Below are 27672 nucleotides of genomic sequence, written 5' to 3' on the forward strand. Positions count from 1 at the left end.
GAACCAGACAAATAAAACTATTTATTTATACAAATTCCACATTAAAAAGAGGTACAGCCTTGCCTACAGCACCTAGAGCATGGGCAAATGGGCCCCATGGAGCACAGCTCCTGCCCCGTGTGCTGGGCTGGTGCAGCACAGCCTGGCCCCTCTCTGTGCCTGCTGCTTTTGCCCTCCAGCACAGCAGGAGGGGCACGCAGCTCCCCGGGGCTGGCGTAGTGCACAGCTGAACCCTATCCAACAGCAGAGACGGGACGAGCCCTGCTTTCACTGCTGGAGCTGGGGGTTTGTACGCAGCAGCCACTCGATGGTTTCCAGGAGATAGGCCATGCTGTAGTGCCGAGCGATGTTCTGGAAGATGGTGATGTGCTCCATGAAGACCTGCAGGAAAAGGAAGCAGGGAGGGAAGGGGGCTGCCCAACACTGCCCACCCAGCAGCCAAGCAGGTAGAGGAAAGGCAGGAGAGAAGCGAGGTGGCCCCAGGGGGCGGAGAACCACGCAGGAAGGCCCAGGCACAGGTCTAGGGGCATACCTGGGAGGAGATGGTGAGGGCAAACTCTCCAGCACAGCTGCAGTACACAGGCATGTGTGTGTCCTTCACACCACGACACTTGTTGCACACCTAGAGTCAAAGCAGTTTTAGGTGGGACAGGAGACAGGAGACAAGACCAAGCCCATCAGCCCACCATCAGGGGCACACACGTGGCATGAGGGCAGGGGACTGCTGCTGCTGTGGCACAGCATGGGAGCCAAACCCTCCTCCCAGCTGCAAGGCTCATCTGCTCCCCTCCTGCAGCACCACAGGGTGGCAGGGCCTGCCCCTGAGACAAGATCCTGCAGTGGGGTGTCCAAGGGCTCACCAGGTCCTGCAGCATGAAGGCCATCAGCTTCTTCTGCAGGGCTTCCACCAACGCCATTTCAATAGAGTCGGAGTCATACTGCGCCTCACAGTTGGAGCAGACCCAGCTGGGCAGCACTGATCCATCCTACAGGCAAAGAGGAAGGCAGGGGACATGAGGAGATGGCCAAACAAAGCGGCCTTGGAAAGGCCCAAGCAACAGGGTGGGGTGTAAGCAGCTCTCCAGGGTAAGCTTTCCTCCTGGAGGGGATGGAGCATGAGGCAAAGCACTGGGACACTTGGACTTGTCACAGGTAGCTAGAAGATGAACAGAAAATGGCTTTTAGGGGAATGTGCTCAGGTGGCCAAGAGGCCAACGGCATCCTGCCTTGTGTCAGGAGTAGTGCAGCCAGCAGGGCCAGGGAAGTGATGGTCCCCCTGTGCTGGTAAGGCCGCACCTCGAGTGCTGGGTTCAGCTTTGGGCCCCTCACTACATGGAGAACATCAAGGTCCTGGAATGTATCCAGAGAAGGGCTGCGAAACTGGTGAAGCTTGGAAATGAGGAGACGTTTCTTCTCGGAAAGAGCAGTCAGGCATTGGGATGGGTTGCCCAGGGAGATGGTGGAGTCACCGTCCCTAGGGGTGTTCAAGGAGAGGTTGGACGTGGTGCTTAGGGACATGGTTTAGTGAGTGATAGTGGTGGTAGGGGGATGGTTGAACCAGATGAGCTTGGAGGGCTTTCCCAGCCTTAATGATTCTATGAATATGATCACCAGGACAGGGCCAAGCAATGCTGCAAAGCAAAGGGCTTAAGAGAGGAAGGCAGTAATATGACTGACAGGCAGAGAGCACAGCCATGCTGGGATGTCCACAGGAACGAGGCTGAACCTGGGAGAGAGCGGGGTCCTTGCACAGGTCTAGGTCCCTGCAGAAGTTGCAGTTCCTGCAGATGACTTCAGGGAGCACGTAGGAGCGGCAAGGGTCCCGAAACTGGGCTTCATCCGAGAACTCGCCCACCTCGATGAGGCGCAGCAGGTCCCTGCGCAGTTTGTTCACCTGGTTGGTAATGTTGGCATCCAGAGACAGCACCTACAAGGCAAAGAGCCAGGTGAACCTACCAGCAGAGACCAGCCCTCAAAATGAAGGCTCATGGCTCATGTGGATGCAAGAGTGCTGGCAGGGAAAAACAAATTGGCTGTAGATCTGCAGCACACACCTGAAGCAGAACTGTGGCAAATTGGAGCCACACACGTGGACTAAAATTTGAGCCCCCAATCATAACCCTTCAGAAAAGAGTCCCAGCCAGACTCACTGACCTTGCAAACATATTTGATGAACTCTAGAGCCGGGTTGTTGAGCGGCAAGTAGGAGCCAGGCAGCACTGGGAACAAGTCCGAAGGCTCGGTGGCGTTACGAGAACCGGCCATCTTCTTCTTGATCTTCTGGGTGATGGTGAAGAAGCTCTGGGTGAGCTCATTGGCCACGTAATCCTGTGAGAACGTGATCATGCCTAGAGAGACGAGCAGAAAGCACTTGAGCACAGTGGCATGTGGGGCAGGTGGCTTTCTGCCTAGGACTGTGCTGGGCACTCACCAGGCATGGCCCCTGTCTCACACGGTGCCTCTTGGGACACTTGGCTGGTGCCTCTCCTCTTGACGGGAGTGCTCCCAGGGGCGTTGCGCTGCAGCTCCTCCTTCATGCTGTGGTACACAGCCACGATGTAGGCTGCAGAGACACGAACAGGGCTCCTGGTACAGCCCATGCCAGGGCAGCTGCACCAGCAGCCAGCCTGCTGCAGACTCTCCCAGGCACCAAAGAGACACAAATAACCTTGTCCCCTTCCTGGGACAGCTCACAGCCAAACTGGAACACCCCCAAACTAACACCCACAACAGAGGAGGCTCCCTCTCATGGCACAGCACAGGCTCAGCCATAAGGCGCTCTTGGAATCAGCCATCAGGCCTTTTTCAGCAGCCCTGCAGGCATCACGAAGCAGTGAGGAACGTGGGCTTATCTCCAGGAGTGGAACCAGGCAAGGAGCTGGGAGCACTCACCTGACACAATCATTAGGAAGTAGCTCTGGCAGGAGGCAGCCTGGGGCAGGAACTGCACGATATTCCAGCTGTTCTCCAGCAGCTCCTCCACGTTGGATTCCCCTTCCTCCTCTTCTTCCCCCACCTCCTCCTCTTCCTCGCTGTCTTCCTCCTCCAGCACTTGCCTCTTGCTGGTATCCTTCTGGAACAGAGCACGAGTGGCATTACAGCAGTTCCTTGTACCCAGCCAACCCCTCCCCACTCAGTTCAACCCCTAGCACCTGACTCCTGGGGGAATTGGGCACTTCATATTTCTTACCTCCCCGTAGTGGATGCGAGAATGCACTTTTCCCTTGATGCCTCCATAATTTGCTGGATCCATCCAGAGCAGGAACTCCCAGCAGCGGGAGAAAGAAATAGTAAGGGAGTGGAAGATCTCCTTTGAGTGGATGCTGGAGGGAGAGAATGCAGTCACCCTCAACATTAGCAGCATCTTCCCTGGTTAAGAGCCTTCTCCAGGGGACACGCCAGGGAGGAGGTGGTGCTGGCAAGCAGAGAGGAGTCACCTCACTCTTCCAGCCCTGCTTCAAAAATACGGGCTCTGCACAAAAGGTGTCAGTGTAGTCACCAGCAGGGACACCAAAGGAAGCCGTGCCTGAGCCTTGGCTTGTTGTGCTTGCAAAAAGGTGCCTGCTCTAGATGCCTGGACACCACAGCTGGGATGCTGGGAGCCAGACAGAGTATGAGTTTTGCAAAAAATTCCGTGCTGAGGCCCAGCGAAAGGCAAAAATCATCATTCTCTGCCCATGCCCTGAGCCATGTCTTAGCTCAGTGATCCAGGAGCCTTATCCCCTGGCCTGGCTTGCTAAACACACCCCCGAGCAGCCAAGTGCACCCCACCTATTGATGATGTACTCCATGTAGCTGATTGCATCCTCAATACGCCGCTTCTTGGTGCATAGGATGATGCGGTTGAAGTTGGCGTACACCACGGAAGAGCCAAGCCGCTTGAACTCAGCCACTAACCTGCAGACAGGGCAGAGGAGCAGAGGGTTTGGTGTGCAGGAAGAACCGCTCCTGTTCAGCTCCCCGTTAGTTAGAGAGGGAGCAGCAAGGCAGAGGAGCAGGTGGCAGCCCCCAGAGGCCTCTCTCTGGAGGCTGTGGGTGCCAACAGTGTCCTGCTCACTAATGCCATGCCTGTGTCCTTCTCCTCCACAGGGCCTGACAAACTCCAGTTCTCACTTACTGGAGGAAAAGCTTCTTCATCATGTTGTGCAGAGTCCGGTGCAACGCGGGGTCGTAGAGCAGTGAAGAAGGAGAGCGAAGCCAGCGGTAAAAATGAATGACCTGGTTGTCCGCATAGATGTTGTGATACTGCGTAATCTCCTTCACCCAGCTCACCACCATGCTCTTCAAAATCCTGCCGGGGAGCAGAGACCAGTGTCACCCCCACCATGTAATCCTGAGCCTAAGATCTTCAAAAGATGCCTACCCCAGGGGGCTGAGCACCCTCTTCTGCCAAGCAAAGGACCTGACTGTCCTGCCCTAAAGGCAGGAATTTTTCCTTTAGAGTACCCCACAAGTCACACCATGGGTAAAGGCTAAAACCAGAAGGCAATAAGAGGCATGACACTGGTGTGAACAGACACTCCACATCTTGGCTCCTACAGCAGTACCTGAATGTGTTGGAGCAGAGGGCAGTTTCATCATAGCTGGCTGGGATGTTGGCAGCTTGGTTCCCTGTCACCATGTCTTCCAGGGATGCCTGCTGAATCACATCAAAGCTGACGCTCATGCTGGAACCTCCTTCCATGTCATTTACGTGATGAGATTGCAACACTGTGTTTACAGCCAGGCTCTGGATGTCCAGCTCCAGACATACTAAGAAGAAACACAACCTCTCAGCAGGCAGGTAGGGCAAAGAACCACCAAGGACACCATCCACACCTCACGCTCAGCAAGTGCAACCATTTGCCATATGTGCTTTTCACAAGTTACAAGGATGATCCATAGAAGATGTTGCATCAAGCTGCGAGATGCTTTCACGTGTTGGTCTAAATATAAAAGCACAGAGCACAAGGTGTGCAGCACTCTGATGTCTAGATCAGGAAATGGTGAAAGCCCACACTGTACTGCAGCAGTGTAGGAACTGTGCTGCTCCTCAAACCTTGTTTAGGACACTTTCTACTAGACCAGGTTGCTCAAAACCCCAACCAACTTGGCCTTAAACACTTCCAGGGATGAAGCATCCATAGCTTCTCTGGGCAACCTGTTCTAGTGCCTCACCACCCTCATAGTAGAGAATTTCTTCCTTAGATCCCATCTAGGCCTCCCCTCTTTTAGTTAAAAATCACTCCCTCTTGTCCTATCACTATCTATCTGTATGAAATGTTGCTCTCAATCTTTGATAGTGCACACAGAACTTCTTTTCCCCTTGATGTGTCCATTGCACCCGGCCCAGATGACTGCTGTGGTCACCACCATCCCCACAGAGCTACTTAGAGACTTCGGATAATGCATCCAGCTCCATACAGTGCCCACAGATCAGCACCTGACTCTGCCCCATGCTGTGCTACCCTACTCCCTCCTCACCTGTGGAGTAGCAGCCAGGGTTGTTGATTTCCACCAAGGCTCTCTCATCAAACTCCATGACCAGGCGGTTGTCATCAGCCTCCTTGCCCCCCAGGTCTGGGCGAGCTGTGGGCGAGAGCCACAGCAAATGGTTGTGACGGCGGAGGTGGCGCGAGAAAAACAGGTCAGAGCCAAAGGTGGAGATGTCGTCAGGGAGATTCCCAATTGGAATGTGGTAATACCTAGAAGAAAGGGAGAGGCACGTTCACCAGGAATGAGCATGGCTCAGGAGAAGCTGTGCCACCACTTCTGCCTGTCCCATTAAGGGACAAAGCACCCGGCCTTGACTTGGCCTCGGTCTCTGCTGCAGTCTCGTCCCCACCCAGCCAGGAGTGCAGCAGGAGGACGTGGCCAACCCCAGGCACCTGCTCATTTCAAAAGCCTGGGTCAGGCACGTATCCAGGTTGAGGTAGTGGCGGATCATGCGGCGGGCTGCGTGGCGCTGCCAGTCCAGGACCGAATAGCTGATGTCGTCCGTCACTCGGACGGGGACCAACGGGAACTCCTCGATGATGGGAATCCCACTTGCCAGCCGTTTCAGGTCCCAGTTAGACTGCACAGCAATCAGTGTGGGGCCCCGGCGCTCATCCTGTGCAAAAGAAACATGTCCTGGTGCAACTCTCCAGCGAGCATCTCTGCTCAGCAGGAAGCTGTTGGTGTTGTATGCCCCTACAGCAAATCCCTGTGCTCCCCGTGGTGGGGACAGCACACTCCAGAAGCAGTAATCTTTGAGCAACCAGCGCCATTGATGAGATGTGGGGAGATGCTGAGCTAGCCTACCTGCTGCCACTGCACTAGGCAAGCCACCCCAGCAAGGCAGAGCCTCCAGCAACATCCACTTTTACCTCTGAACTTGGTGCCAGCAGCTCCATGCAGGTGCTGTTGGAACTGCTGGACCAGTGCCTTCCACAACCCTCCCACATGCCCCTGCGGACAAAGTCCCACGGGGACCTTCCTCATGCCTTCAGCTCTCACCTTGTAGCCCAGCAGCAGCCGCTGGATGGCTCTGTAGATGGTTTTGGGGTCGGTCTCAGCACGCACTTCAAAGATGTGCTTGTCCGGAGGCAGCAGATCCTCACCCACCTTTTCCAGCAGCGCGCTGCGCTCCGCAGAGAACATGTTGGTGAGGTTTGGCATCTGGTTGCTGCGAACCTGCACCCAAGGCAGACTTGGTCAAAGAGACAGCCCCCCTTCTCAGCAGGGATCCACGCCTCTGCAGAGAAACCCCTTGGATGCTGCTGCCTGACCCCCACGGTCCCCCCCAGCCTCTAAAGCCCCCTCTTACCGTGTCCAGCACAAACACGGCGGCTTTGCGCTGCGAGGGGATGAAAAGGCCAAAGAGAGCCTTGGTGCCCTGGGAGCTGTGGTAGAGGTAGATGTGGCGAATACTTCCTAGGGACACAGAGCAGCCGTCAGCAGTGCCCACCGGGTGCCTGCTCCTGGGCGCACCACGAGCTCCTCTCCCCACGGGGCCTTACCTGGCTCCAGGTAGGTGAATTGGGCCAGCGAGCGCATCTCCAGGTGCTCAATGTCAAAGGTCTCAGCCTCTCGCCCCGTCAGGTGCCTGACCAGCTGCCTGCTGACCATGCACACGCAGCCCAGGTGGATGAGGGCTCGGAAGAGCAGTGGCACCTGTACCAACGGAGATAAAATGAAATCACATCCCTCTGGGAAGCTCCTCCCCAAGGTTTCGGACCTTAGCCCCCCGACGTTCTCCTGTGTTAATCCTGTCACATTTTTGGAGACAATGTTCAGAATTGCAATGCAGTTTTTTGCATATCAAGATTCTTTTTTTCCTTCTTCCCCAGGACCATGTCCAGTTGGTTCCTCCATAACTCCAAGGACCGAAACCTTGCAATCCCCTCTGAACAACCAGCTTGACTACCCTCACAGAAAACATTTTTTGTCACATTTACATGACATTTCCTGTGTTTTAGTTTGTGCCTATTGCCTCTTGTCATATCACTGGGCACCACCGAGAAGAGCCTGTCTCCATCTTCTTTACTTCTCCCTTCTCCCATTGATAAAGTCCCCCTGAGCCTACTCTCTTGCAAGGTAATTGTTATTAGCTTTCCCTAAAGCAGAAATTTATGGTGGCTAAAAATGTTTTCTCTGCATCATGCCTCATGTAATACTTCCCAGTCTATACAAATAACTCAGGTTGCTGAAGTCTCCCAACATTATGATGTTCTTTTTGCCCTTACAGCGTCTTGCATCTCATAAAGCATTTTGTAGTCAATGGCACCAGTGCTTTGACCAAGCTTTTCCTGCTTAGGCAAAGATTTTCAAACCTTAATAGTTCTATGTTGCATTTCAATAGCAAATTCAATTGTTTTTACCCTTTCTTCAACACACAGCTCCACTCTTAAAATGGTGCAACCCATACTTCTATATAGGTCAGACCCTGACACTAGAATGTCTTTTCAATTACATTCCTGTCGCTGGGTTTTGAGCTGCTGAACAAATCACTGTCCTCTTTAGAAGTAGGCATTCCAGCTTCCCATCTTCATTTTCAGGCTGTCATCATTAATAGCACTAGTACATTTAATTTTGTCTTGACTGCTTTGTACATTGTACAACTGAACTTTGTTTAGATGGTTCTTTGCTCTTCCAAAAATGTCAAGTTCTTTTATCTGTCAAGTTCTTGTTCTTTTATCTGGCATAAAAAGATTTTATAGTCATTTTAGAGGACAGGGCACCCAGAACTACATGGGGTCAGTCTCCCCCCACCCTTCCCCTTTACTCTACATGATCTTTTATGGTTTAAATACTAACAGGCTGGCTCTGATTTGGTTTAAAAGAAGATCTCCCTTTCTGCTTATAGGTCTTATTTTCCCAAAGTTTTCTAGCTCCAGGTAAACCAAAACCCCTTTTCCTGGCATGCCTTAACCTACATACTGACATTCTGCATCTCTGGCCATGCAGAAGCACGTATATTCCAGAGTACTCTGCTGTGGAGGTTCAATTTTTAGTCTGTTAGCATGCTGTTGAATTTTTAACTTCCAGGCATCCTCCTGTGCCACTGGTACTTAGAGTAGGGAACTACCACTCAACACTCCTTAAAAAATGAGGAAGGAAAACTGAGCACTGGAAGAGTTACCTGAGTCTCATATACTCCCTCGATGTCTGGAGCAGAGAGGTCAGCATTGATTTCGTTGATATGCTCTTGGTACATGTCTTCAGGGACAGAGTATTCGTAGAGGTTGTAAACCAAATTTGAGCGGGGCAGGATCCTGTTCACCTGCCAAGCAAAGGGGCATCCTTAGTGGGCACCTGGCACCAGGTGGTGTGTCTCCCATGAGCAGGGCTGTAAGGAGCTGGGCTCTGAGCACCTCCAGGATCATGCTGAGCCACCTCCTGGTGTTCCTCTCTCAAGAATATCAGGAGAATTTATGCTCATGCCCATTACAAATTCCCATAACTGACAATCTGGCTTTTGGGCAGGTTAAGATTAGCAGAGGGACAAAGGACTGGATGTGGAACATCAGCAGAGCAGGACAGTGAAGCCCTGCATAGCAGATGCTCCTAATACCTGCTTGCAGCAGATGTGAAGTGCCTTATCTCAATGCAACTGGCTGTTTTGCCTTCTAGAAGCAGCAGGTCTGGATCAGACACCAACCTTCCTGTAGACTGCTCCCTCCTCTGGTTTTGCAATGCGCTGGTTGACGTAGAACACCCTGGGGATGCTCAGCTTGATGCAGTGCAGGTCACTCCCGATCACCGCCCACAGCCTGAACAGGCCTGGCTGGCTGGTCTCAGCGATCTGCAGGACACAGGGGTTCAAGGTGGCATTAGTAGGGAGATCCAACACATTACTAGATCTTATATATGTGCTATGGAGCACTTTTGGGTCCTGTATGGCCTCACAGTTACAGTCAGGCAAAGGCTGCCTGCAGCTCTGAACCAGTCGAGGCCCTTCTGGAAGATGAGGTGTGTGACAAGGGGCAGGGCTCAGACAGCTGAGGCCATGCCTAGACGATACCACCTCGCCTCCACATCTAACGTTGGCTGCTTCCAGGCACCACAGCCCAAACCCAAACGGGCCGACCTGGGGCTGCCCAGCTGGATGGGATCTACACACACCTTCCAGATTCACCATCAAGAATGCCCATTTGCAAAGACAAAACAGTAATCCCTGCAAAGGCAAGGCTTCGGGCCCCAAGCTGCTCCCTGGGGCTTTGTGGGCACCTGGTACCTGCACAATCTGCCAGGGTAAGTCCAGGATGCTCCGTGCTGTCCTACGCAGGTAGCTGCTCAGCCCTTTGGAGAGCACATCGCGGACGACTCCTCCTCCTGCGGCCACACTGCCGTCCTCCAGCCGCCGCCGCTTCCGCCGCTCCTGCCGCTGTCGGGCCTGCAGCTCCCACTTCTTCTTGTGGTAGCGCAGCCACACCAGGTGCTGCTCCTAACAGGATCGACAGCACGCATGAATAGGAACCACAGGAACCAGGCTACGCTTCCCAGCCACGCAGCTCCAAGCTGTGCACTGCCAAGGCTGGATGGTGTCCTTGCTATGGCTGGGAAGCTGTCACTGCCCCCATTTTCTGTTAGGGGGCCTCTCCCAGTTTTATTTCTTTTTGTAGCCCTAAACCATGGAACTAGAGAGGATTTCAGAAGACCCACAGATTGCTCGAGCTGGTAGAACCCCAGGACATCTTCTGGTCTGCTCCTAACCCGTTGCTTTGCCTACCCTGCTGGTTCCCATGGGAGGAGGTGGGCCCAGGATCTCTCGCCAGGACTGGGATAGCTCCAGGCTCTGGGACATCTGTTGGCTTTCCTCTGCCAGAGGGACTCGCTTCCGTTTATTTGCGATGGGAACTGATGGCTGAAGGCTCTTGGCAACCCCAAAATCCTCCATGTCGCTGATCTGTGAGCTGGGCGTTCCCTCTTGGGGCTGGTTGGCAAGGACCTGAGAGGAAAAGACATCAGGAAGACGTGCGTGTAGAAACACTTGCTCAGCACAGCCAGCATCCTTTCCTCACCCTCATTACCTGTCTCTTGCCTTCAGAAGTGAAGAGTTCATTGATTTTTTTTTGTTTGTACACATCGTTCTTCTCCAGGAGTTTCTTATGCAGCCAGTCAGGGTGCCGGACCCGTGGAACCGGGTTCTTTACCTGGGGAAAATCCCCAAATTACAGAGTTCGCCGACCAATGCCCTCCACACACCCCTCCCACCACCACGGACCTGCAACCCTCTACTCCTGTACCTGCTGCAGAGCTGCAGGAATAGTAATGATTTTCTGGATGGTGCTGCCCAGTCTCTCAATGTAGTAGTCCCAGTCCAGGATCTGCAAGCAGGGCAGAGCAGTGGATAGTGAAAAAAAATGCAGCAGGAGGGTGCAAATTTAGGTTTTGCTGCTAAGATGCAGGGTCGGGCATTTCCCTAGGGACCTTCCACAGCAATCTGCGAGCACAAATAGCTGCTGCCCATGCAGTGCCTCCAAAGGGAGGAGCACAGAGCCGTGCTGCATCACAGAGGTGCTCAACTCACTGCACGGATGTTGAAGTCCTGTAGCGAGGGGCTCTTCAGCCATTTCCGGAGGTAATGCTTCCGTACGGTGGGCTCTGCTTGGAAGATGGCAAGGGGGATGGCCCTGGAAAAGGCAGGGAAGCACTTACTACCCAGCAGGACTAAGGTTTTGGCTGCACGGGATTCCCTCTCCCATACTGCAGAGACCCTCAGGGATTCTCCTCTTCTTCTTCCACTGCACAGCAGCTGCACAGGGTTACAAATTGCTCGCCTTGCTCACAGTCCAAGCCAGCAGGCAGGCAAGCTTGTGGTCACACAGCACCGACTCACTTAGGTGCTGCTACCCTGCCCTTCCTTCGTAGTCACCCTATCAAGCTATCAAAAGCCTCGTCACCCTTCAAGACAGGTTTACCTCTCAGTGACTGGAGACCCTTCTGGTTTCTTGGAAATGATGAACCGGCAGCTCAGCCCTGCATCCTTCACCATCTGGTCTCCCAGGAATTCTGCCAGGCGCTTGGCAGTGCTGATGGAGGTGGATTTCTGCTCCCCGTAGTCCTCCAGCTTGCGGGACATGGAACGGTTCTCCGAGATCAGCTCAAACAGCTCTGAATCAGGCATGTTGGCAGCCTGAAATGGAGAGGCGGGGGACACAGAAAAAGCTAGCAGGAACCCAATGGTCAAACTTTGCTGCTGTTAGCTACAGGGAACGCCCATATGCAGCTGATGTGGCTCTCTCTTCATAATGAGTTTGGAAATTGCCCTCTGTTCCAGTTGTCAACGTGACCCATTAAATATGCCTGGCATGGGTTTAAGGCTTTTATTGGAGCTTGTCCTGTGGCTGGGCTGTGGTAGCACCACTCTGAATTGTGCACCTGGTGCTGCAGAGTTCAGCTCACCAAGAATTCGTGGTACCAGGTCATTGCAAAAATTGAAAGTGGTCCCAAGGAACTCCCCAGCTGAGCTCGCAGTCTATCCTGCACCCCGGTATCTGAGTTTTCTTGTGTTTGCTCTCACCATTTTCTCCATGCTTCTCATAACACTTTGCAGGCAAGTGGCTCTGTCATTCTCTGCCTCAGCAGATGCCCTCAGATAACATCTTTAGGGGATGAGGGCTGCCAGTCCAGCTCCATGAAAGAGATGACTGGAAAAGCACAACACTCAGCCCTAAAAGACACTGAACTGCAGCCCTAGAGAGCCAATGCAGCAGAATTAAGCCAGAAATGACCAGAGGCACAATGGTTCACCACCTCCCTCCAAACAATGTCCACCCTCCCACAGTGTCCTATCAGCTTTTACACCTTTTTTTCCCAGAAGCACAGATGCACAAGGGACAGACAACCTGCAGAGGAATGCCTACCTTGCTGTACAGCACGTCCAGCCAGTAGTCAGCCACCTTGGCCACAGAAGCGTAGACCTCCTCCAGGGTGGTGCCTTTCAGGAAGGCCTCAAATACAGAGGACTGGAAGATCTTCACAAGCTGCAGCTCACCTCGTCGCTTCACCTCGAATCCCTTCAGCTCAGCCAGGGACCCATCCTCGTTGAACACCGCATACCTGGGACACACACAGCCCGTTCAAAACCTGCCCTCCAACCCTGGGATGTGTTTCCCAGGGCCCCGATTGCTCTCCTCCTGCCAGGGCCCTTCTCCCAGCAGTGCCACACAGGGCAGACATCAGGCAAGTTAAGCTAAGCTGCAGTGCTCTCTGTGCTAGGATGATCTTGGAGAATTTATGGTAGCTCTACAAATTGTTTCAGCTTGGCCCGCAAAAGCACATCAGCTCGTGACCCAGCTCATTCATACCAACTAGGAAAATGTTCTTAGTTGCACACAAGAAAAAGGCCATGTGGTGACAGAAAGGATAAGATGGGTGGGGAAGTGGAGAAGAGCTTTAGAGAAAAAGTAAAAAAGTTTGTAAGCTTCCAAAAAAGAAGCTTACAAATTGTTTTGCTGGCAAAGGACAGAGGGGGCTGGAGGATGGCAATGGCATTTTTCTGAATTCAGACCCAGGCCTATGGGCACTCCTGTTGCTAGTGATTGCTGGTATTACAGTTTAGGATGCTGTGGAAAAAAAAATCAGTAAGATTTGACCACAACTGTTTCCCTATAATGTGATAACAGCAAGACCTATTCCTTTCTCCAAATAGAAAACAAAGGGGAAACCTCATGGAAAATGATCAGTGGAACTCCTGAGAGACAGAAAGTCCAGAACTAGTGAGTTTAAAAGAGATTAGGTCAAGTATAAGCAATATTAAAAGTCCTCAGAAGGAAAGTTAAAATTCTCTGCACACCTTACAGCTAAACAGGAAGAATATGTTGGGTAAGCAAGCTGGATAAATGTTGTTTTACTATTATTTTCTAAAATTTATTGCTATAACATGTTAATGGAGTCAAGTACATAACTGGATTCAAAGATGGATCTGACATATAGAGCTTGCCATTTCAAGAAAGCAACTGAAACATGCTGCCAGCTCAGAGCCCACAACCACAGGGACATAACAGCATTTCAAGATTTGAAATCTTACCTTTTCTTCAGCTTCTTGCCCTCCTCCTTGGAAGCTGGGAGGATCATGGCCAGGTATGGTCCATCCACTTCAAAAAAGATGCTGTTCTCTGAGCGTGTGACATAGGTGAGAGAGGCCGGGTCCTCCAGTTCCTGGTACTGATCGTTTGTGAAGCCTTCCTGTAGGCACAGCCCCAAGGGAAGGCTTCACTCAACAGCTGGGCTGGTTATATCAAGAGATGCCCTTCAGGCACATCCTGTCTGAAGGGATCACTGAGCATCTCTCTAGAAAGATGAGATGTGTCTGAAGGGCACATCCTGAACATTTGAGCTGCATGGTCGAGTGGGAGGTGTCCCTGTCCATGGCAGGGGAGTTGGAACTAGGTGATCTTTAAGGTCCTTTCCAATCCAAACCATTCTACAATTTTATGGTAGATGAGAGCACATCAACCCTAACCTCTTGTATGCCTCCCTCTCAGCTGCACGGATATCAGAGCCTCTCCCTCCACTTAGATGCTGTCCATATCAGAGAGCATCTGTGTTGCAAGCAAAGCTACCAGCCTCAACATTTGCTTGTTACGCATGGAGCAGAGACAAAACAGAGCCCCTTCTCCATGCTGGGCCAAACTCCAGAACACAGAGGCATGCTCCACTGCCTCTATTGCCAACTCTGCTTGCAAGAACAGTCCAGGTGTCTCGCAGGCCCATAGAAAAGCAAAATACTTTCTCTCCTTATCAGTCCCCCATTTTTTTCCCCAGACTGCAGAGTCTGGATGTGTGCAAGACTCACCTTCACCAAGATGTTCAGCATAGCACCTGGGTAGGAGATTGTCACCTTTGGCTTCTTGGCATTGGTTGACTTGATGACAAAGTTTTCTGGGAAGCTGTTAGGAAGGACACACCAGATCCCATCTGTATCCAGTTCCAGAGGTCTCCTAAAGAAGGGAGAAAACTCACTCAGGAGAGCGGATAATAAGCCAAAGAACTGCTCTGCTTCTTCCTGCACAGGGGACACAGCCTGTTGCATCCACCCTCCAGTCCCTTCTGCAAAGGGAGCACTTGTAGGGCAACAGGCAAACCACATCTGTCCCACTAGTCCTCTACTCCACACCGTCCAATCCTGCTCTTACCCATTTTCTCACACCACATGCAGAACCACCCTTCTTTGCCAGCTCAGCATGTACTCACCCAATCTGCTCAATCAGTTCCCTGGCCTGCGTGATGATATTTGCTCCGGTGAAGCAGACAATCCCAGCCATTTCCATGGAGTACCAGCGAGCTCTGTGAACAAAGGAGTTTAAGTGATGAGCGTGCAGTGCTACCTCAAAGCCATCTATGGGAAAGGTCAGGAGGATGTGCAGAGAAAGAAGCACAAGAAACACAGCAATACTGGGCCTTGGTAGATTGCTCTTCTTCCCCTCTTCATGATCAGAAAAGATGAAAAAACACTAACAGACAAGATTGCTGACACTTGTTGCTCAAAGCCACAGAGTCGTGTCTGGGAAAGGTCTCAAAGATTAGAAGCCATTAATAGAAGCAAGAGGAAAAAGTGTTCCAGTGAAAAAGTGATGACTTTTCACAGTCATCAAGCAAGTGACAGCCTTCCTAAAATAATCCTGGTTTTCAAGGATCCTCTCTGGAGGACTCCAGCAACAACAACTCACCCTTTTCGCATGACATAGCCATAGAAAGAATTGAGGATGCACTTGTGTGCCAGCTGCAGTGAATCGTAGAGGATCTCCATGTTCTTGCAGCGTTTCACTTCAGAGGCATCTCCCATCTCCACAGCTGCAGCCAGCTTCTTCTTCCACACCTGGGAGCGACAGGCAGAGTCAGAGCAGTCCCACACGTCACTGCTGGCAGGAACACCCAGCTGCTTCCCCCCAGGTCCCACTATGACATTAGAGCTCTAGCCCAGTACCACTGCTAAAGAACAGTGGGAAGACCAGCATTAACTACATACTCTTTTTCCTTCCTGCATCAATTGTGCACCATGTGTCCTGTGGGCAAGACCTGAATACGCTGCCTGCAGCAACAGATAGCATCTAGTTTAACAGCTGAACCCCTTGTGTAGAATAAACCTCTCAGCAAGCTGCGTGATTCATGGCAAAAGCAGCATCAAAGAGAAACCACAGAGCAAATGGCTCCTTAATGAGTTCTTTCATAGACAGAGTCCCAAGGTCCTGTCATTTCCTTCAACATAATTTAACAATAAACATGCCCCGGTCCCCTCTATCACAGGCTCCAAAAAGGTGAGAACTGGAATGTGCTTCTCTCCTTTCTCGACCCGAGGTCTAGATTTTGCTCTCAGTATATCCCATTTTCAGCTTAAGAAGAATGCCTGAAACTGAACACAGGCCAGACAGAACAGCTGAACTAAGCATTTGCTAAATCCAGTAAAATCAGAGGTTGTAACTACTGCCAGGAAATCCATCGTTTCCCTACTGAATACAAAGGCCAAACAACACCATCCTTTAGGGCCCCAGGTGAGAGATGAAGACTCCCCATCCTCGGGGAGACAAACAAAACCAGAATTCAAGCCCAACACCTTGTGCAGCCCCTTGAACTCGTAGCGACGGTCCCTGAAGGCTCGCACGGTGTCCACATAGAAAGAATTCTCTCGCTGGCAGATGGTGGTGACCCGCTCCTCCACCTTGGTGACGTGGATCTTCTTATAGGCCTTCCGGCAATAATCTGGTTAAGGAAATAAAGAGAAGGAGCTTCTCAGGGGTCAGTGCCCCACTACGGACAGAGAGGATGGATAGAACTGCAGCAGGGCACTCCCAGCAGATCCACAGCAAAGCGGTCCAGGAAAGGTTCTTTCAGCACAAATAACCATCAGGTGTGTGTGAGCAGAGAGACAGACCTACTACAACGGGAGGAGAAGAAATAAAGCAGTGTGGAGAGAAGCAGCATCCCTTTACTGAGACACAGGGACAGGCGGGGAAATAAAGTCATCCTGATGTTTGCACATCCATACAGCCCATCCACAAATCCAGGCTCTGCTCGCAGTCCCCACCTAGCTGGATGCTTCACCACTCTAGGTGCAGGGATAATGTGATGCTTCTGTTTCATGAATTATGAATGTCTTTAATTAGTACCCTTCAAAACTGAGTCATTCGTGTTTGAACTCAAAGGCATGGCTCTCAGCAGACAGAAAGAGAAAAGCCACAGAGGTATGGGTGCCTGACTTCTCTTTGGAAAGCATGAAGGCACTCCAGGCTGGGATCCTGGAGAATTTTCATTGCAAAGTTTGAGACCAGACTCGTTCTAACCCAGCATGAGCAAACTAACCCCAAAGCAGCGATTATTGATGCACGCCATTTACAGTTTAGGTTGCAAAACACTACTCCAGATCATGACATTGACTTCTACCTGCCAGTCGCTTCTTCTCATACTTGGCCTGTTCTTCACGGGAGAGCTCGTGGAAGGCCCGGGGTGCTCCTTCGGGGTACAGGGGAGGGAACTTCTCAGATTCCAGCTGCTGCTGGATGCGGTGATACTCGCTGCGGCTTGCAGGCACTGCAAAGGAAGGCAACTATGATTTTTCCAGGGGAGAAGCAGGAATTAGTCTCAGCCTGAGTTGGAGACCAAGGTCCTTTTTGTACTTACTGAATTCTCCTCTCCACTGCCACGTCATCCGGCGCTGACAGTTGGCACCTGGCTTGTTGAAGTCACAGGCAGCACACGTGGCCTCATCTACTATTGCTGAGGGCTGGACACAAGGAAGAGACGTGCAGATGTCAGAGGACACAGCTCTGCTTTTAAACCATGATTCATGTCAAAACCGAATCGAATCGAATCAAAATCAGGTGTTGGGTGGCAAAAGAACACATTTATGAGCAAAGAGATGATATACTGTAAGTTCTGCTTAAAGTTACAGCAAAAATAATAGATGTTTCATTTGTCTGTTTGGAAGAGTCCTACCCAAATCTTTAGCTCTACCTCTGACAGACCTTTCTGCTCTGCAGACCCAACATCCATGGCAATTTGACTGAATTTTAGACCCACCCTTACTTGATACCCCTGACTTGAGCAAAGAGGGGATCTGCTGTTCAGGGGATCAAATCAGAGGGACCATAGAGATGTGGAAGACAAAATAGGAGAGACTTTCCTGATGTTACCCACCTGCAATCTGTTGGTCAGAATGATGTTGGGGTACATGGCCCCCACGTCTAAATGGTAGATAAGGGGACACTCAATTCTGTTAGGGACATCCTTCAGGGAATTCAGTTTGACTTTGATTTCATCACAAACCTGTGGGGAGACAAAGAAGTGAAACTCTGATAGAGAGGTAGGGAGCCAAATGCATGCTGAATTCGGTCTCTAAGATCTCTGCTCAGCTTTTGCTAGTGGTTGAACCTGCAAATGGGAAAGTAGCAGTCAAATTGTGCAACTGGGGCAAGAGACCCTGGATGGCCAGTCTGGGTTCCAGCAGCTGGGGAGGAGATTCCTGGGCTGGAGTGGCTGGAGGAGGTGGCTGCTTAGAACATCCATGACCATCATCTACCTTGCAGGTGGTCGTAGATAAAATTTCTTTGTCTCTTTCCACAGAGTATAAAATGATTTCAAAACAGGAGCTTTAAACATGAAACCTCTCACCAGATACTTTCAGGATAAGGAAAAATCACAGCCTGGCCCCCAGCCTATGCCTATATTCCCTATTGAAAGGGGAAATAGCTCACGGACATACACAGAGCAGAACTCAGAGCTGAAGACACCCATTACACAACACTGACCTATGCACACAGGACACGGGCTTGCTGCAGCTCCAGCCTCACAGCACAGCTTTCCCCAGAAAGCCCAGACATGCCCTGCAGGTCAGGGCTTGAACAACTTACCTCCTGGAAGTTGGTGACTTGATCCAATGGCAAACCCTCCTCTTCCTCAATAGCATGCCGGAGTGTCTTCTCCACGTGCTGCACCAAGAAGTCAAAGGCAGCAGGATTCTGCAGGGGCATGGAAACAGCATTAAAAAACAGCACTGCTTCTAGGACATCTCTCATGAGAGAGAGATAACTGAACAGGAAGGATCCTTTTATACATGTGGCGCATGTTCGCCTGTGATCATTTCTTAGATTAGAGCCACTGAGGTGTACAACAAAGTGTGGTGCACCACACAGCAGAGTGGAGCTGCCTCTAAAAGCTTAGTCCATGAGCACAACGCATGCATCTCAGAGGGGGAGGTGACAGAGATAACACAGCAGCTTGAACGAGGTGAAAGAGGTCCGAGCAAGGGTTCAAAAGCAGCTTGGTTTGGGAGGCAGAAGGACAGAGGGAAGACAGAATCCCAAGTGCACAGGAAGAGAGAGACATCTCTTCCAAGGACCACTGGCTTAAAACCAAACAAAATCACTTCACTCCTTTCTCTTGCTGCCAACACTGGCTCTCCCTGTGATGGGGCAGACGGTCAGCTTGAGGCCACAAGGAGTTCCCATCCCTTTGCAGCTCAGCTCCAAGCACCTTCAGGGGTTCAAGCAAGATATAGGGTCTCCTGGAGCACAGGAGGTATTGCCCAACCCCAGCAAAAGCAGACAGGGAACGTTAATACCAGTGGAGATGATTCCACACCACCACACTCAGCACACAAGGGGACAGAAGATGGTTGCAAGGCTCTTTACCATCTTGAAGCGGCAGGGGATGTCACTGCGAAAAACTCCCGATTCCAGTGCTTCCACGTGGCCTCCTACATACGTCTCCGAGTCCAGCACGTGCCCGTCCTCTGTGAGTTTGTTAAATTCCTGCTCCTGCTTATTGGGGAAGATGATGTTGGCGTGATAGGCTTGAACCATCAGCAGTGCCTCACACAGCGTCCCAGAGCCTTTCCGCAACACCTGCAAGAGAGACATCAAATTTGGGCTCAGAAAGAAGTGCTGTACAGAGCGCTGGTAGTACCAGGCCCTGCTGCCACACCAGTGAACTGAAATGTGTCGGCTGGTGACAAACTTGTGATGACACCACGCAGCAAGCAGGACTGCAGTGCAAGACCAGGATAATCAGAGCAGGGGAAAAAGCAAAACTCCTTTGCTTGGGCTATGCAGGAATACTTTATAGGAAGACAGCGATGGCTGATGCACTGTTGGGGTTAGAGCTCATAGCAGTCTCTGTATAATCACAGCATAAAGACATCTGAATGTCGGCTGTTGTCTGTCTTCTGACCCTCCTCCACCATCTGGAGCCTTTATAAAATGCACCAGTGTGAGGACAAAGGGACATTTTCTATGTGTTCAGCATAGACAGCTTCCTGTCTATGATCCTCCCTAAAGCCAAGGACAGAATAGTGATCAGGAGACCCAGCTTTTCATGGCTACAGTCCCAAATTAAAAATCAGCTGAATCTGGGCACCACCAGTTCACGGGCCCTCGAAATGCCCAAGGACTGTGGAGGAAAATGGAGTAACCTCCAAATCCACTCCCCCTCCTTTACTGTCATGGGTGGGAATGGACCTGGGCAGTAGGAATCTGTCCTTTTGCCAGGGCATCGCTGTGTTGTGGGAGATGCAGCTCTTTGCCCAGCAGGCGATTTGTCATTTCGGGAGTGCACTCACCTCATCAGGCTCCATGGGAATGATGGTGCACAATGCAAAAATGAAAGGATGCACATACTTCATGTACATGTAATAGGTAGCAACTGCGTCGGACACTGAATAAGTGGCCAGGGTCTGTTGAGGAAGGATGAGAGCCAAATTAGTCCCCATCATATGTGATACAGCAACTCAATGAACACAATCTTTTACTGTTTCCTGCTGTACATGCCCATCTCATCAGGCAGTAGGGAAAGGCATACTTCTACATATCCTAGGATGCAAATAATTTTCCGTTGGCTTAGAAGGACATCCTGCTATAGCTCTAATTGCACAGCTATGCCCCAGATTTCAATTAAAGAAAGAGTGAAGATGAGCTCATTGCATGTATCTGCACAGATGCTGCAGTCAGGAGGCTACTCCAGGCCTGCAAAGATGGGCTTGAACCCTTGAGGGTTTCAGCAGAAATCACAGAATTGGAAGTTACAGGTTGGAAAAGACCTTCAAGATCATCTCATCCAACTATACACCCCATGCCTTTGTCCATAACCTGCTCTGCTGCAACAACCTTGAGCAGTAAGCCTGTTTTATGTCCCTCCAAAAAGTCATGGTGTTCCTACTGTAGGTGATATCTGACACCTTGCACCCATGTAAGTAGTATACAGTGCAATGCCACTGTTAGGAACACTTCCAAAGAAATCCCGTCCTTTCTCCCCACAAGCTCAAGTGCTTCAAAGGTATCTAAAATTTGGAGAAACAGATTGAGTTAATTTCTCAAAAATCACTGCATTAAGCAAAGACGTTCTGTGACACTTCAAGACTCAGCGATATTGCAGGTGCTGTAGACTTCCACAGATTGTTTTCCAATTGCTCAGAGGAGATACAGCACAGGGAGGGAATACCTGAGGCTCCTCTGTAGCCATCCGGCACATCTCTTCAGGGTCCAGCTCCACTGGATCATAGCCCAGCTTTGCCTTAGCTGCTGCTTTCAGGTTGTGACTTCCCACTGGGAGGTAACTGTCTCTCTTCACCCACCTGGACAGAGCAATGAAGATGTCAGTCTGTGCACAGAAGCCAGCCCTTACCTTCAGAAAGGGCTCAGGCATGCAAACAGGACCTTGACTTCGGACAGAACAAGGACAGCTGAGAGCAGAGGATCCAAGAGCGGTGGAATAAGAGGCTGCACATTCTGCATCTGTCCTAATGTACTGAAATCCTGACCAGGACAAGCCCAGCATCCAAACATTGCCATTGCTCAGATTTACAGCATTCCCACTTCATCCCTCAATGATTTAACTACAGGAAGAGAAGCCATCAGCATTGCACAGCCAGCCAGCCATCCTCCAAAGCTCAGACACTGGCCCAGGGGAGGAAACCCCCACAAAAACCTTCTGAGACAGATCGCAGTCTCTTGCACACATGTCCTTTCCTCTTCTCCCTGTGCCAGGCAGGCTGGTGAGCCAGGATATGGTCCCTGCCCAACCACAATGGCCTAATCTCACCCTGCTCTTTATCCACTGCTCAAGTCAGATCTCAGACACCTAGAGTAAACCAGCGACAGACTGCATGAACAGAATTAGCCCTTCGGGCTAGCGTGGTGAAGACTTCACAGCTTCTGTAGTGAAGAGTGTGCCAAGGGGAGCAGCAGGGCAAAGAAATACTACGATGCCCATCTAGTGAGGTAGGATAAGTGCAAGCCTCGAAGAGACAGGAATACAGTGTTCAAACACATTAACTTTAGGTGTTTTATATAAATCTAAGATTTATAAAACCTTAAAATAGAAAGATTTATAATCTATAATTTATTATCTATTTATAAAGTTTTATAATCTATTATTTGATATAAATCTAAGATGCAGTCATGTGGTAGCATTTGATACCTTAGACAGTCCATGTGGATGCACTGTGATGCTTTGTACTCTCCCTGGCTGTCCTTCTGAAATCCAATTTCCTGATACATATTGATTCCATGAGCTGCTGCTCTTGCTTCCACAAAGGGCCTGAGGAAAGAGGCGAAGAAACAATAGCTATTTTCCTTCATCTCCACCAACCGTTTGAGACGAAGCCCATATCTGGACTCACGGAAAGCTTCCTTTAGGGCAGAATTACAGGATGAATGAAGAGGCAAAGCTAATTGCTTATATCGTTTACCAGAAGGCAGAGCTCTATGACCTAGCTTCTCTCGCTTCCCAAAGGCTTGCCAGTGCTCCTCCTTGTTATTCCCCTTTTCTTTTGAACCCCTTTTCCAGTTCTCCACCTTCAAACACTAGGCTCATCAATATATAACTACTGCCAAACTGACAATGATTTAGAATTAGCTCAGCAATCCCCTGACCAAGTGAATGGGACTCTACAGAAGGTCATACTGCAAAGCTACTGAACGGAGGATTCAGTGAGGTACTCATACCAGCTGGATAATCAGCATGGATCATATACAGCAAATCACACACAGCCCCTTTGTGAGCTACGGAAGGGGAAAGATATCGAGGCTGGTACCTGACTCTGACCTGCAGCTCATGTCACACTCTCCCAGTAAAAAACAGGTTAGATTTCGTTCCTGATCTTACCAGTCAAAGAAGTCTCCATTGTATGTGACAATGATAGTAGGTTTGGTCTCCTGGACATGTTCAAACCACCTCTGGATTAAATGAGCCTAGTATGAAACAGAAGGAGAAAAATAGGAAATCACTCCCTTCACAGAGAGCCACTGGGCATAACACAGTTTACTCCACCCTTCTGCTCTCCTCCCCACCTAGCCAGAACCCGATCTGCCTTACCATTATTACCAAGAAATGAAAGCATGACTGAACCTACAGGGCCCACCGTGTTTCCCAGGGAGGCAGGATACTGAGCGACAAGCTATCCTTGGCCAACAAGAGAACCACGCATGTAAGAAGCAGCTGTATCTACCAGGTGGGAGCTACTTACTTCATCTGGTTCATTAAAGACACAAAATGGTCCCTCATACTCCGGCTTGGGAGTAAATTCAAAGTCTTCAATATCCTCAGAGACAATCTCCCTGTTTGTGATCAGGTAGCCCTAGGATGGTGATAAAGAATCAGTTAGGAGGACTCATGTTCCTTATGCACCAGAGACAGGTTTGCAGGCAAACAGAAGATGCTGTCCAAATGATGAAACATCTTTATCTTGCTGGGGATAAACCCCACATGCTCTGACAGTCAGAGCTTTTGTCAGGTAGGAGCAACTGTTTGGGCATCAGCTCCTGACCCACAGCTGCACATCAGCAAAGGAAGCCACAGGCAGACAACACAGGACAGCAGAAATGTCTCCTGTGCCCTCCAAATTCCCTTGGAGGAGAACCATCAGCCTGAGCTGGGGTCCATGAAGCACCAAATGAAATTCCCATGTATCATTCAGACTTTCATTTAATTTCCATATCCATTGGCTAAACACCAAGCAGCCAGCAGCAAAGCAAGCCTGGTCAGAGATGAAACACTGGCCTGCTCCCCAGCTCTGCTGCTGAAACATAAAGGCAACTCTTGTTCCATTACCTGCCCATCAATCATGTAGGAGATCATCATGATCTGGTCTGTCTCTGCATCAGGAAACTTCAAGGGGAGTTTGGTAGTTTCAATGTCAAAGGCAAGAACAACAGGATCCTGGGTAAGGGCAAACACATTAAAACATTTTAAGGCTGGTTTGAAGGTAAAAGTGATTCTAATCAGGCTTGCTAGGCCTAGTGGTGGGGCAGCAAGTAAGCCAGAACCCCCCCCAGGTAATCATTTTACTGATTTATCCACCCAAAGTAATACCACTACCCAAGCCCACGGACAAAACTTGCCCCACCACTGCTGCGGGGGTAACACCAGATGCATATTGGAAATTACTGCTGTGAGCCAGCTTCTAAGAGGAAAACAAGCCCTGTCCAGGGCCAGACTGCAGCCAGCCTGACAAATGCTTACTGGTCGCTCCACGAGGTCATCTCGGCGGGTGATTTCTGGAGGGAGGGTGCTGCCCCGGTATCGCACGTTGTACCAGTGAGCCTAGCAAGAGAGAAGGGTCAGCAGTGCCTTACTGCAAGGCTGGCTGCTAGCAGTGCGTTTGTTTGTATACTGCACACAGAACTGCACAAATTAAGTATGTTTCGGAAGAAAGGCACAAACTGTGGGCGTACAATCATTTAACTTTTCTGTGTGTCATTAGCTGAGAAAGAAGCCCAGCAGTACAGGACCGAACTTTACACGTTCACTTTTTGTCAAGGACACCTTTGTAAAGGTCCTGAAGAGAAAGGGAGAAAATTCCTATCATGCCTGCACTTCAGGAGCACAGCAGCAAGAAAACAAAGTTTTTCTGACTTCTCTATTCCTTACTCACCACGTGGATCTTCAGGTCAATGGAGAGGCGGACATGGTAGGGCACGTCGTACTCCCGCATATCCACAATGTTGTCCATTTGGTTGGCAATCTTTTTTGAGGCTCCTTCCTCCTCTGTGGTCAGGCTGCCTCCAGCCAGAGCACTGCGAGGAGCAGAGGAAAGCAGCCACTGTGTGTTAGCAGGCTGATGCACATCTCAGAAATAGCAGCATTGGCAATGTAAGGGACAGCAGCATGGTGGCAGCAACATCCCAAGAGCAGTCGATGGTAAATAAGATGAGAAACACTTCCCCTTCATACAAAAAACTGTGGAAAGATGGATCTCGGGACTGACAGCATGAGGCAGTGCTGCACCATCCCATCAACTCCCTGTCTTCAGCTCACCTTTGGTCATACTTGTGTGCTACGTCTATGGAGAGGTACAGACAAAAACCCACAGATGCCTGTATAATGAATATGTTCTACAGAGCTCGATTTATAAAGTAAGGTAACAAGTCTAAGGATAACGGGGCAACCCAGGAATAACTTTGAAGAGCAAAAGTACACCTTTCAGGTGAGCAGAAAATGCTCATTTCCCTTGACTCTTCTTCCTCAGATATGTCTCAATTGAAAGCAGACTTCAGGGACTTTCCAAAAAAGAAGGCTGAATTTTTCACTTGCATTTTCTGGTAGGCTTTAAGAAGTGTGTTTTATACTGTGTTTCCAGTTCCGTAAACAAGTGTCCAGCTTGTCATTCTGATAGAAAAAGGTGTTTGTTTTTTTTTTCCCCTCTTTAGTCACAGCCAGTAATAAGGATATTCTCAGTGATCTGGGAGGCACTGGGCAATCTTTTTCAAGAATCAGTGAATCTATTACGATTACAGGCAGAGGTACTAGCTCAAGACATCACAAAGAGGCTTTGAGGCCCTCTTGAGGTGCAGCTTGTCTCTGTCACTGAGCTCCAAGAATCAGCTTGGAGAGTGGTGACAGTGGCACACATGAATTTAGTTCCCAGGCAGGAAAATCCCTGTCTAAACAAGAGCTAAGAAACATCCAAGGGAAACTTAATACCGGGGATCAGCCATTCTAAGAGCTCTCACCTGGACAGCATGGACGTATAGACATCGTTCGCCTGGTCTCGCTCTCTGTTTTTCCTTACAGCAGGAGAAATCTCTTTTCGCACCTTCACCAAGTCATCCACTGTGTTGAAGGACAGCTTGATGTAGTTCCGCTTCAGACCCACCAAGTGATTTGGCTGCAAGGTAATGAGATCATAAGGGTGGAAAAGCATATTAATTACTATCAGTAAGCAACAAGCAGTAAGTAATCCATTTCTGATATGCACTGCAAACAGCGCTAGGAAATTGAGGCCAAGCATGCAGTTTCCCTTCAGCACTCAAGAGATGTGGTTGATGCCCCAGGTCTGTCAGTGTTCAAGAAGCAATGCCCCCAGTAACATGCCTTAGGTTTTGGTTAGCCTCAAAGAGGTCAGGCAGTTGGACTAGATGATCTTTGAAGATCCCTTCCACCAGGATGGTTCTCTACTTTACTTATATTCAGCAGAGATAGAGAGTCAGAAAAAGATGTTACTCAACAGTACAGTGTGCAGAGGAATACAGACCAGATCCAAGTCTTCTTTGGGGACAGTTTCCAGCTTTGCAATTTTCCCTTGGAATTTCTTAGAAAGGAAGGAGGACACTTCTCGCTCACAGCCCTGTGAAGGAATTGCGACTGAGCACCGCAGCCAGGCACTGCTCTACCAGAGAAGACAGCCTCAAAGGTGGTTCTGAGTGCTGGCACAGCAAGGTAAGGACAGGGGCTGCCCCCAAAACTAGTCCCTTCCAATAGGGAGGTTTTGGCTGCCAGCTGACAGAGTGGTCAGACTGGGCCCATGTTTGCAGCTCACAAGGTTAATTTCTGTACCGCAGATGAAAAGGGGGGGTGAGAGCAGATGGTCACCACTGCCCAGGCTGTGGGAAACAACTTGAGAACTAAGAAAAAGAACAGGGGAGAATACGAAACAGGCAGTGCTGGGGATAGCTCCTCACCACGATGAACAAGCTTGGACGAGTCCCAGCATGGCCAATGGCCACTTCCCACCAAAGCTCTTCTCCAACCACCCCAAGGAAACCATGGACAGAAGCACTGTCACTGCATTTTTCTCATCCCAAACCAAGGTGCCCACTAGCCCCTGCAGCTCTCCAGGGTCCTGTGCCACCCGAGGGGCTCAGAGAGCGCAGCTCCACACCCGTTCTCACCTGCTGGGTGGCGATGTAGAAGTAAGGTCTGTAGGGCAAAGCCACCTAGGAGAGAGCACAGAGGTGACAGCCGTGTTTCCACGCTGCCATTGGCACCCTAGGGGGGCAGCGGGCAGGGCAGGCACCACACCCACCAGCACCTGGGCACGGACCCACCTTGAAGCGGCTCCCATCCTCCTGCACAAAGTAGTAATCCACAGCGCTCACCGGCCGCCGGTCCTCATCCAGCACCTCCGTCTGCACACGGGCAACGCACCCTCAGCGGGGCGATCCCGGACCCACGGGCGCCTCTCCGTGGGCACCCCCCGGGACCTCCCCTCGCCCCCCAACCCAGGGCTGGCTGATCACCTCCCCACCGGCCCTTTACCGGATGCATATTGATGAGCCAGCCCGTCCTCTCGCCGGGCTCCGAGGGCCGCTCGAAGCCGAACAGAGCATCCAGCCGGTCCGTGCGCTGCGACCGCTCCAGGCGCTTGAGGGCGGACAGCGCGGGGCCATCGTCCCTGCGAGACGCGCCACCGTCAGCCGCCACCCCCGGGGCTGCTGTCGTTGTCACTGTCGCCGCCCCCTCCCCCGACCCGTCCTCACCTCGCCCCTTCGGGATCGGGGTCGCCGCCGCCGCCGCCCGGCTCCGCTCGCCCCGCGCCCCCCCGCCGCCGCATCCCGGCCACCGCCGCGGGAGGAATTTGGCGCGCTGGCGCCCGGTTCCCGCGAGAACCGCGAGGCCCCGCCCCCGCCGCGGGGAGCAGCACCAATCAGAGCGCGCCTCTTCTTGCCGTCCGCCAATCGCGGCGCGCCCCGCCCATGGCGCGCCCCGCCCATGGCGCGCCCCGCCCATGGCGCGCCCCGCCCATGGCGCGCCCCGCCCATGGCGCGCCCCGCCCATGGCGCGCCCCGCCCCCTGGCGCGCCCGGCCCCTGGCGCGCCTCCTTCTCCCTTCCCTTGCGGTGCCGCTGGTTCAGCGCCGCGCGTTCCCGTTCCCTGCTCGGCAGCAGCAGCGCTGCTCGCTGGCCGGGGGGCTGAGCAGGCAGAAGGTGCTCCCACCGCCATCAGTGGGAGCGCTGGAGCCAGGGCGAGGATGGCTGTAGGATCGTAAATGCAGAGC

The 27672-nt window shown here is 51.2% G+C and overlaps 1 protein-coding gene across 2 annotated transcripts; it reads right to left on the minus strand.

Annotated features, from left to right (window-relative positions):
- On the minus strand, positions 1–27290 carry POLE (DNA polymerase epsilon, catalytic subunit). Of its 2 annotated transcripts, none has more exons than XM_038187644.2 (49): positions 27156–27290; positions 26935–27070; positions 26724–26804; positions 26568–26612; positions 25931–26023; positions 25410–25564; positions 24332–24473; positions 23920–24000; positions 23509–23616; positions 22925–23035; positions 22564–22649; positions 21877–21996; positions 20899–21031; positions 20021–20134; positions 19095–19307; positions 18315–18422; positions 17602–17730; positions 17086–17188; positions 16849–16995; positions 16022–16167; positions 15138–15286; positions 14662–14754; positions 14264–14408; positions 13496–13653; positions 12330–12525; positions 11385–11599; positions 10994–11096; positions 10710–10790; positions 10494–10616; positions 10193–10411; positions 9698–9907; positions 9122–9265; positions 8603–8743; positions 6981–7134; positions 6788–6894; positions 6478–6654; positions 5868–6091; positions 5464–5684; positions 4548–4752; positions 4118–4291; positions 3772–3897; positions 3191–3323; positions 2893–3070; positions 2432–2563; positions 2155–2348; positions 1727–1927; positions 861–986; positions 533–622; positions 1–381 (listed from the first exon to the last, which is right to left on the minus strand). In XM_038187644.2, exons 1-49 carry the CDS (start codon positions 27227–27229, stop codon positions 268–270), a joined length of 6858 nt encoding a protein of 2285 aa, XP_038043572.2. In that variant the 5' UTR covers positions 27230–27290; the 3' UTR covers positions 1–267. The 2 variants fall into 2 exon arrangements, with proteins under 2 accessions (XP_038043572.2, XP_038043571.2); XM_038187643.2 differs by having other exon boundaries at positions 2893–3073.
- Between the last annotated feature and the right edge of the window lie 382 nt (positions 27291–27672).

Source organism: Anas platyrhynchos, chromosome 16 (genome assembly GCF_047663525.1).
Source record: "Anas platyrhynchos isolate ZD024472 breed Pekin duck chromosome 16, IASCAAS_PekinDuck_T2T, whole genome shotgun sequence".
Taxonomy (NCBI): Eukaryota; Metazoa; Chordata; class Aves; order Anseriformes; family Anatidae; genus Anas; species Anas platyrhynchos.